An 11,708-nucleotide genomic window follows, 5' to 3' on the forward strand; every position below is an offset into this window, starting at 1 on the left:
ATTTAATTTTGGCAGCAACCAGAGATGTCAGACTATCTGAGGAATGAGAAGTGAAGTAGGCGTGTTCCAATCTTTTAATGTCATGAAGAAGGGTTTTGGTAAATTGGCGTGCAGATTTACGTTTTTTAGCGACATAAGTAATAATAAAATCACGAGCAGCTGCTTTAAAGGTATCCCAGAGTGTATGTTTCGAAATGGGTGGGGTATCATTGAAGAGGAAAAACTCATCAAAAAAGGCAGAAAAAGAAGCAGAGAATTTGGGATCCAAAAGAAGGGCATTGTTGAAACGCCATCGTTTAGGACCATCAGTTTTGGGTAAAACTTCGAGACTGACCAATACAGGGGCATGGTCAGAAAGTAAAATCGGGCCAATTTCTGCTGCCTGGAGAGTTTGAGTAAGTGCGTGGGAAACAAAAATGTAATCAAGCCGTGATTGGGACCGATGGTGAGGGGAATAAAAAGTGAATTCTTGTAAAGTTGGGTTACATAAACGCCAGGAGTCCACAAGCTTATGTTGTGAAATAGCTTGGGTGAACAATTTGTGCGATTTCGTAGGAATATAATTGGCATCAGACTTCCTGTCCAGAAAAGGATCATGAGGGTGATTGCAATCACCCGCAAGGATGAAGTTATCGTCCATAAATTGGGTGATGCGGGGAGAAAGATCCGCCCAAAAAAGGGGTTCACCGGCCGTGGGACCATAAACATTAAGGAGAGAGATTGGAACACCTCTAAGTGATAGTCTGACATGAATCCATCTGCCATTGGTATCCGATTCTTGGGAGATAACCGTTAGAGGAAGTGACCTACGACATAAAATGGCAACACCATTACGTTTCCCATCACCCTTTGAGAAAAAGACGTCACCCACCCAACCTCTCTTGAGTTTGTCAGATTCTAGGTCCGAAAGGTGAGTTTCTTGAAGAAACGCAATGTCAACATTCAATTTAGCTAAGTGGGATAAAATGCGCTGACGCTTAATTGGGGAGTTAATACCCTTAACATTCCATGAAACCAAATTCAGAGACATAGTATATATATGAAAGCCATAAATTTCTTGATCAACGATTCAAAGAAGTAATGAGAGATAGAAGAAAAGAAGGTAGAAGAAAATGAAAGAACGAGGAAAAAGAGACGAAAAAAGAAGACAGGAAACTGTGGAAGATGGGAAAAATATACGTGTAAATAAAGATGATAAAGAGGAGAGAGATCAAAGAGTGATGAGTAATGAGTAAGAAGCAGAAGAGAAGTACAGAAGAATGGAGACAGGGGTAAGAAGTAAAGAGGAAAAAAAGGTAGGAAAGATGTAATATAACCTGGGGAGAAAAAAATCATCATCGTAAAGCAAAACATGAAGTCATTGATAAAGGAAGGGGAAGTAAGGAGGAATAAAAAACAAGGAAAGTACAAAAAACATGAAATTAACATACCTACGAAGGGGAGGTACAAGAAGAGGTGGAGGGGGAAGGAGCCAGGTGGGAGAGGCAACACAACTGAGGGCATCCGGGCAAGGAACCAGGGAGATGACATCGTACGATGGGGAGTTCCTGCGGAAACAAAGACGGGGTAAAACTGAGACAATAATACAAAGAGCAATAGCAAAAATGAAGAGAAGGGAATGAAACTAAATAAAAGCATTACTACATTAAAAAGGAATAGGATAAACAAGCAATCAGAAAGTTCCAAAAAGGGATAGACACATTAACTGAACGTATGAGGAGAACAAGAGCTGTGCCAGCATAACCAGGTAGTCAGCCAAAAACATGAGGCAAAGAACAACATAACATTAAGAGAGCTGTAATGTGAAAACAAGTGTGTGATGCAAAAAGTCAACCAGGAGAGGAGGACGAAGGACCGGAGGTATCCATGGTAGAGGTACGGTGTGCATTAATGAAGCTCTGCAATCTCACAGGATCCTCATAAGTGGTGGTCTTATTATTGTAGGTGACCTTAAACAGACAAGGATGATACAGGCCATATCGGGCACCCATGACACGGAGATCCTCTCTCATGCTGAGGAAGGCTTTCCTACGATTAGCAGTTGCTTTAGCATAGTCCTGGGCGAAGAACAATGGAGAGTCGAGCCAAGACAGTTTGGGAATAGCCTTGGCAGCTGCTAGAACTTTCAGGAGGTCCGTGTATTCCAGGAAATAAAGGATGACCCCTCTTGGCTTTTGTGACATGGAGAGGGATGTAGGCAGACGGCCTAGACGATGCGCCTGCTGAATGTTGAGAGAGGTATCCTGTGGCAGATGTAGCAGTTTGGGAAGGAAAGACTTGAAAAAGGCAAGCGGGTCAGACCCTTCAAGATTTTCCGCCAGGCCGTAAATGCGAAGATTATTACGTCTGCCTCTATTTTCCAACTCCTCCACCTGCTTCTGAAGGGCTCCTACTTGTGAGGACAAGTGCGTAACTTTAGTTTGAGATTCTTGAAAAGATGCGACAGAGTGCTCCACCGTAGAGACTCTCGTTTCAATTTGAGACCAATTGTCTGTCAGAACTTGGAGTTTGGTGTTAGTTTCCTCCATGAAGGGGCGTAAGGTCCCAATTTCCTCAAGGAAAGGACGAAAAGAGCGGATTTCCTCCAATAAGAGTTCCATGGATACAGGTGACGATGATTTAGGTGGGGACGGAGGATGCTTTTTTAGCCGTTTGGCAGTGACTTTTGCTGAAGAAGTAGGAGAGGGCGCTTCCATGAGTGTCTCCGAGTCTGAGGGTGGAAGGGAGTTTTCCAGTTGGGACAAAGCCGAAAAAACTTTAGAGTTCTTAACAAAAGCCACCTTTGCAGGTGCCTTCGGTGAAAAGCGAGACATTTGTTGTTGTTTTCCCATGTAAAGGAGCCCAAACGAAGAATGGCAAACACTTGGTGGTAGCGCGCAAAAACACTAGTCACAACTTTGTAAAGGCACTAGACAACCACCCCAATTATGAGGAATGAAGCTTGAGGGAATTAAAGAGGGAACATTGATAGATATATGCGATGCAAGTAGTAATGAGGTGAATCATGGAAGAAAATACTACAAACAGGGATCATGCATCATTTGAGGATGAAAACACATAGGTAATTGCATCACGGTGAAAAAGTAAAACCTTCACTGAAAAACATGAAGCATTAAATTGTACATGAAGAACATCAGGAAGGAAGAAAATGTCCAACTCGCAAAATATATATTTAGAAGTGTATCATCATGGCAGTGCTAAAAGTAGAAGCAGGCATGTAAGGAATATCTGCAGCGGAGATTTAAGTCTTAGGTAGATAAACTGCACTGTTGAAATAAGTCTCGGGCAAAGACATTAGCTAGCGGGGATAGTAAGTAATCTACCACCCCTGCTTGCAAAAGAACTTGAATTAAGGCAGAAAAATCGTTTTAGCAGGCAACCAGGCATTAATGTCTCATGTAGAAATCAAGCCTTGAGGCGGAATTGAAGCAGAGAAAACATACCGCTATGCAAGGAGAAAAGTTCCAGAGCGCACAAAATGGCGGCCGCGCTGTGTGGAGATGCATATGAAACTGCCGGTATGAAGTGTCACTGAAGCAAAACAGCAAGCTTGTACCTCATAAGGGCTGGAGAGGCATTCCAAGAATATTACAGCAGGCGCTCTGGTACTGGGCAGGCGGACCACTCTCGTCTCCGTCAGGGGACTGCTCCGTGCCTCCGTGACGGGACTCGCAAAATGGTGTCTGTGAACAGCAAGAGAAGCGGCGATTATTTTCTCCTCCGACGTCGGAAATGAATCCTCAGTAGCACCGCCGCATACCGAAGGTAGTCCGACGGCAGTGCAGGGACGTAGCACAAGAACTACGTGTTAGAAGAAGAAGGTCTCCCGGTGCCTCGTCGGAGCCTCACGGAGTCGCCGCCATCTTCCACGGCGCCAAGCCACGCCCCCGTGTGGCTTATATTTTTAAGCTGATACAATAACTAAACTAAACGATATGTGTTATTATTCAGCAGCTGCTCTGGTGTACTAGTATAAAGCAAGTGTTCGTAATTGGACCCGATGAGCCATTTAAACGTATATTTATAAAGCCCATGAGAGCTCTGGACATTTTACTTTATTATTTTTAATGACCTCATCCATCACATTTTAGACATTGTTTAATGACGGTGCTCATAACGTAGGGCCGTGGGGCAAGTGATACAATTTTCATAAAGGTCAGTTTCAACTGCCAAATGATCAAGAAGGCGAAGAAAAAAAAACCCTTAATATATCTGGATCCCGCCTCGAGTAAATAATGCGGGGCCTCATTTATGAGAAATTATGCATACCTGCGTGAAAGCAGCGATGCGTCACTTCTCAGTGCGCACTCCTTGCGACATACCTGATACGTCATATTTAATGTACGATGCATCATGTCACAAGGAGTTACAGATACGTCTGTATTTCGGACGCATCTGTAAGCGCAAAAGTGACACGTTGCTGGAGTGTGTCACAAAAGTGACGCAACTCCAGCACTGCGTCCTTTCACACGGAGCAAGCCCCATGTGAAAGGGCCTGCGTCAGTCTTACGCCTGCAGTGAGGCAGGTGCAAGATTTTGATGCACCGGCGTCCTAGAAGTAGATCTCATAGATTTCACTGCCTCACTTCTACGAGGCTTTCTGCGGGAGAACGCCCCCCCCTGCATAGATTATACCTGACGCAGGTATAATGTAGCGCAGGGGTTTACAAAGTGATGCATCAGCTTATATGCGTCACTTTCTAAATAGTGCGCAACAGGAGGCATGTTTTCGCCGCCAATGCGTCACATAAAGTGACGCATCGGAAGCGCAAAACTCACGCAAGGCATCTTAAATGAGGCCCGCGGTTTCTTAAATGCTAACTTTCACGCTGTGTTTGGGCTGTTTTTTGTCTTTAAACTTCCGGTGGTTTCTGTTCTTTGGTCATTTTGGTTTTCAGTGTCAAACTGTAGGAGCTCAAAACACTTTTCACACATACACATCACTGTTGGGTTATGCCGGTATGAATCAGTATTCTTTGAACCTCATGGTCGATCCTGAAGAGTTTTCTGCTCTGCACCCCGTAGTGCTGCACATATGCATATGTAAGACGTCCACTTCATATAGCGGACACAGTTCACAGAGACAATACAGGTCTATGCACTGAATGGTAATTCCCTGAGCACTTGCATGAAGCATTTTCCAAATACAAACTGTGCATTTAGGAAAATGCAATTGCCATCGACTTCAAGTCGATGGTAACCATGTGCAAACTTTGAAAAATGCACAAAACTGCATTTTTCAAAGTGCCAAGTAGAGCACACATGACTACAAGGCATATGTGCGCTTTACTAGTGCACTTTTTTTTGTGGGGTGTTTCAAGGGAGCCTTAGGCCCCCAGGCACCCTTGGCTTTGCATTACCTGATTTGCGAATAGCAGTTAGGGAATCGCTAATTAGCTAATGCAAAACCATTCGCACCTATGGGACTTTCAGCTCCATGTTGCTAAATGAGAACTGTCTGTCTAGGTTGGTCATTGTCAACAGCTGCACTCATAAGTGCAGGAAGCAGGGTCGCTGGGGTGCTGCAGCAACCCCAAAATATTCATGCTGTAGTCCGGAAGGTAAACAAGCAAAATACATCCCTTTAAGTTCTATTTTTGTCTTGTCACATTTGCTGTGCATTCAGAGACAAAGGGTAGATGTCATACTATGTCCTGTGACAATTGGTGCTTATTCTTTTAACACATAGCCTGGTGTTTTCTTTATCTGACTGCGAAGTAAGAGTATTTTGTAAAGTGAATAATATGGAAACCTTGCTGGTATGAATGGAAAGCCTGAAGGTTTTTTTTTCCTAACCACAACAAAATTTAAATACCTGTAAATGAATTGTATAAATATTTAAAATTATGTGAGCACCTAGGAAAACGCATTTTTGGTCATTCTGAAGTGTGATGGAAATAAAGATTTCAATATGAACAAAGCAATTCAAGACGCTTTACTTGGTGATGCCCAGATGACAAATATTGGCTGAAATCCAATTTCTACACATTGTGTGTGGCTATATGTTTATCAGTAACATTGTGTCTGTGCCAAATAAGTGGCCATTTCAATGGAAAAGTTGCTTTTGATAAATGACAATGAGATGCTTCAGTAATATATTTGAGACAGTATAATCCAAAATTGACCACCAGCTACATATTGCTCCTTTACCACTCTCTTGCTAAATGGGCGTGGCTCATTTATTACACTTCATTTGGGTGCAAAATTTGGGCCTTTCACAGCCCCCTTGAGTTCAGTGATATAATATTGATGGCATACCCCCCCCCCCCCCCACCCCCCCACAATAAAAATTGTTCCATCACTACTGGCTGTAGTATGATTTATTTCTGCTTAAGATATATGGCAAGCTATGGGATAGTGATATATTTACCTGGGGACATCAGCTTTCACTGAGTTTCTAGTGGTTGCTTTAGGACATGCCTTGGGTTATAACAAAGATTTCTCTTCCATTTATTTAGAATGCAACAGATGTTCACTATCTGCATGACATAGGGACTGTACATATGAATAGGTGAATTATGTGGAAGGATGAATGGTATGGATATGGCTTGATTGGTAAAATGTGAGAGGGTAAGGAAGTTTGTAGCCATTTGTAGTTATTGGGGGAAATTATTTTATTTCATTGTTCATATGCATTTAGAGCTTAATGTATAAATTGTGATTATGGTCGCAAACCGTGATTCTGACTATAAAAACTTTTTTATTGCAAAAACTCTATTTTAGAAGTCTTTAAATTATTAGCGACTTCTAAAACGGGTTTGCGAATCCATAAGGAGTCGCTATTTGAGAGAGGCATGTTGTAGATCTCCCTTCTGCATAGGGATTTTTTATGAGGTGTATTAAAGTTTTGCAACTGAAATCTAAGGCAAACCCGTGAAAATGTATAGACTCCGGAGTTAGTATGGCAAACAATTCACAAAAGAGAAGATGACACATTCCCATTTGTGACTTTAAAAAACAGAAAGTTTGTTGTGGAATATAGCAGTGGTCCAGGGGACAGCTGACAACTTTCAAACTTTTGAAAAATAAAACTTTTTGAATGCAGCTGTATTTCCCTGTCACCCAATTGGAGTAAGTCACAATTTGCAACATAGCTTATTTAAAGTCAGAGGCAAGCCAGATAGGAACCCATTCTGAATGGGAATTTTGCGAACCGACTATTATTTCTTGGGTCAGTTCGCAAAATTCCACACTGACCGCAAAATACTCATCACAAATTGTGACAAGTATTTTAAAACTCATGTTTTGTACTTTAGGACCTTATTGTATGAACTGATACCATTTATTAGAGATGTATTTTTTGATACTGTAAGAAATTGTACGATGAAATCCTAATTACAAATGTCAGCTTTTAAAAACAAAAAATTGGGGAATGTTTTTTAACTGGTCAGAATTCATTGATCATGGTTTTTTTTAACACATGAGTAATATAAGCAATTAGATAATAATAATAATAATAATAATAAGGCATTTGTAAAGCGCATGGCTGCACAACTGTGTATCCCCACGCTAACTGCTAACAAAAAACTCCCAAACAGCCCACCGGAAAAGAAGTGCAGAAAAGAATTATTGGGGAAGAATTATTAACACTTATACTGAATGCGAACCCTATGTGATGTGATGTTTTGCAAACAATTGCCACATTTGTAAAACCTGATAGCTTTCTAGCAAAATAGGCTATGATCTACAGCAAAGAATTGCTAATATCTTGAAAGCTGTCCAGGCTAGAGTTCCAGCTCACATTTTCCTTTCTCTTTCCAGTGACAGTGATGAAAAACCTCTCCAGGGAAGTTTGGAGTCCTTAGGTGGGGATGTCAAGGCATCTGTAAGTGGAGACAGCCTGGTTGATTATGGTGATGGAGATCACGGACAGTTTAATGAAGATGGCTCTTTCATTGGAGCTTACACGGGCTCGAAGGATAAAGGCACAGTAGAGCCAAATGGCAGCTCTACGTATCCCATCCATGCATAAAACTCTCTGATCCTTTCCAAAGTGCCATATACTGGACATTCCATAAAGTCCTCCAACCCACCTCGGAAAAACCTGACGGTGAGCTGCTGCATCAGGAGCCCAACCCGTTATCCAAAACTCTGGACATCTCATGCCAATATCTCCAAACAGACAACGTTTCCAAACTGTTTACTACTGCAAAATGGAGTTTTCTAACAGACAATGAATGTGGTAGATTAGGCCTACTGAAACCCTTACACTGCCCAACCCATCCACTCTTCACTACTGCAGATTCGTGTTGGCCAACTGATTCACTTTAATCCCATTCACCAGAGACCTTCATTTACAAACAATTCCTACTTGGCATCCTCTCACCACCAATATCCTGTGCTAGTATCCCAATTCATTCACTAACCTCTTCCCAATCACTCATATACATATTGCTGAACATAACTGTATCCTGCACATTCACATGGCATCATGTGATCTCACATGCACTCCATTGGATTGTCAGTCTAGTTTGAGTGTTTTCTTCCTACAATATTTACTATTGTTAATCTCTCTTTGGCAGTTTCTCTATATGATCCAATAATATTTGCACTTAGAATATTTTAACCATCCAATAGAAGGTCAAAGGCAAAAAAGCAGAATAATATATGGGATCAGATTGTATGAGTAGAAGAATTTGAGGAAAGAGTGAAGAGTATTTTCAAGATAATGGTTTGCTCCATGCTGATGGTATTTAATGTTTGGTGGTTCCAATGGTGGATGTATAATCCTGTCCTTCCTAAACCTTTCATGAAATAGAACTCCCTTTTTCTTACATTTAAATTTGGAATTGTAATTTTATAAAGATCTGTCTGAAACAAAACAGTAAAGGCACAGTTAATAAATACTGTGACAGTGTGACATATTTTAGATGCCATCACTAAAAAAGTAAAGGATGATGTGGCATTCAAATCAGCGGCCCTCACTTTCAATATTTTGGTGCAGGGCAGCACCACAAGGCTTCTTGCTGCGCTGCCTAGCTTCAGGAGAAAAGCGCAGGAAAGTGACAGATCTATCAGATAGGTGCATTCCTGTCATCTTTCATAGCGATGGCGCACAAATGGCTAGCATGCGCCAATGCAGGCACCATTGTGCCATGGTGCAAGGGTGTCTGCTATGAAATTAGTTTGCTATCGTGGAGGAAGGGACACCTTCCTTCACAAAACAACCCTTACCCCCCTCCTGGGGAGACACAGAGTTTAGACACAATCCCAGATTTACTCTTTGTTGTAAATCTGGGAATATGTCAAAAACCATGGGCGTTGAGTGGGAGCATCCACTGCAACGCCCATGGCACGCCTCCCCTGGGAAGTGTGAGGCAATGCAGCGACTTACGCTGTGTTACCTTACACCATATCTAAGAGGCTATGAAAAGCTACGCAGGGTGGCTTTCCTGGCCTCGTAGATATGATCGAGAGGCTTGCACCACCGGAGCATCATTAAAAGGGATACTCCGGCAGGGCAGGCCTCTAGTAAAAGAGGCCCTGGATTTTGAATGGCAAATGGACTAACATTGAAGGAAGCTGCCAAAGTCCATCACAGACATATGTACTGGAAGGTGGAATTAAATATTGGATGATACCTGACATTTCTTTACAGTAGAGTGTCAGACTGGTCGCCAGGTCATTTGAGGGACTACATTTTCATCTTTTCCCAATAAATAAGCAAGCAAATAGACATTCATGCCATTTTAGTAAAGTGACCAGCAATGAATCCCACTGAAAGTGATCTGTCCTTTCATTCCATTATGAATGGTGGACACAACAAACTCACTTGTACTATCCCACTAGAATCTTACAATTAACTGTCAACATCATCTTATTTGAGTCATGACCTTGAAATATCATCCATATGGTTAGCATCTCATCATAGTTATCCCACCAACTCACATGTCAGACAAATTAATGTCATGAATCAGTATCTTTGATGGTTTTTAGTATTGTGTTCAAGATGACTCCGGCCATCCTACAGCATGAGACGTACACAGGCTCGCTGCAATATAGCTTATGATTTGGGCCCAAGATAAGCTTGTAAGCAACCAGTGGCTGCAGACAACAACCACACATGCATGTTTATGACATCATCAATCAGCAAGCAAAAGCGACCACTTCTCAGAAATCTTCACACTGAATGATGTGAGCATTCTACTTCATGAAATTACTTCTTATCTTCTAAATTACAAGGTGATACCTGGAATATGATGTCCTCTAAATGAGTTTATCAATTATGTTGTCTGCAATGGAAAGTATATGTTGACATGATCCGGAATTGTTCAATAGAGCTTCATGGATAGTGCATTGGGGAGTCCTGCAATTGCTTTAGTGCTACCCCACCACTGAATGGTACATTGTGCTAAATATTGCTAATTGTTTGCTTGGTAGGAGAGTGACCTTGTCATGCTGCCAGGCACCATCAAAACCCATTGCAGTGGGAATATAAGTGACAACATCTTCATCCATAGAACATAGTGATGTCATCACACATTGTTGCAGATCCATTGACTACTATATTGCGCTGCCCTGTTCGTGATTATGCATTATATCCATCTAATGCATAGCAACAGCTGTTACTTGAAGACTACTTGCCGGTATAGAATAACAACTATGATACTTTATGCTTCAGGCTATTTAAATCTCATCAATTTAGCACATATTGAGTTAGAAAAGTGCCATATACTTTATATATCAAGGTTTGCAAAAAGTAAATTCCCAAGGGCATTCTTATTGAGAGAACTCATAACTGCTTTGGGGTTGCATAGCTGCAAGCAGCTTTACAACTGTGGTGCCATTCACTGGCTCAGTTATTCTCACACTGGGCTGTGGGTTTACCTCATGCTAGTCACACTCACTAATGGGACACTGTTGTATTGGGATGCTTCCAGCCCCACAGTCTATGTTTCTCACTTCTTTTATGTACAACTGCATGTATTGTATTGCAATTGCCAGGTGGGTGAACAGCATTCTTTAGCCCTCTCCACAGACCATTAAATACAACTTCGTTGGTCTTTTTGTACTCTCAGCATAAGGGGTAGAAGTGTTCTAAGGGGAATTCCCCCAGACAGGCATCTCCACACAGTCTTATAGTTTTTCCGTTGCCTGCTTGGTGTTTGTTGTTTTTGCCTGATGCACTGTGTGATCCACACTTGTGCAAATTTACATTTTTCACTAGAAATGTGTTTTTATTTGGAGTACATTGTGATGGTGTGTATCAGATCTTTGAAGGTGTTTAGTAAATAGATGGAGTCCTGCCACCAGGATACTACCCACAAAATGGGGTAATCTCCAGAAAGGGGCAAGTTGTGTATATTTCATTCAAATGACTGTTTTGGTTTCGTTTTTATGCCATTTTATGGAAAATAATGTGTATTGCCTTTCTCAGAAAATTTCAATAAAAATGAAATATTGTAAATCTAATTCTTTTCTATTTAGTATACCTTTCAAAAGGACTTTATTTGTTATTAATTTAATTTTGTTATTTATATGGTCACCACTTGGGCAGCAGAGCTCTCCACATGGAACTAGCTAACAACACAGAGAGGAGCCGAATACATGTGTTGAAGCGATCTATGTGAAAATACAAGAAGAATCACATAAGTAACAGTTGCAGCAGTAAAATAGGAGAGATCCATTAGTTATCTGGTTTCAGGTGGAGTCAGAGTAGCTGAGTATTTAGAGCCTCAAAGACGCCTAGTAAGTTTCAGTTCAGTTGA

The 11,708-nt window shown here is 41.4% G+C and overlaps 1 protein-coding gene across 3 annotated transcripts in view; it reads left to right on the plus strand.

The window, feature by feature from the left end:
- Positions 1-11,412, plus strand: part of CHL1 (cell adhesion molecule L1 like) — a 524,527-nt gene extending 513,115 nt beyond the window's left edge. For all 3 annotated transcript variants that reach the window (XM_078661653.1, XM_078661651.1, XM_078661652.1), the window contains one exon: positions 7,762-11,412. In XM_078661653.1, coding sequence (XP_078517779.1) covers positions 7,762-7,972 — 211 coding nt within the window. In that variant the 3' untranslated portion in view covers positions 7,973-11,412. The remainder of the gene's footprint in view (positions 1-7,761) is intronic.
- The last annotated feature ends 296 nt before the right edge of the window (positions 11,413-11,708 follow it).

This window comes from Lissotriton helveticus, chromosome 9 (genome assembly GCF_964261635.1).
Source record: "Lissotriton helveticus chromosome 9, aLisHel1.1, whole genome shotgun sequence".
NCBI classification, from domain to species: Eukaryota; Metazoa; Chordata; class Amphibia; order Caudata; family Salamandridae; genus Lissotriton; species Lissotriton helveticus.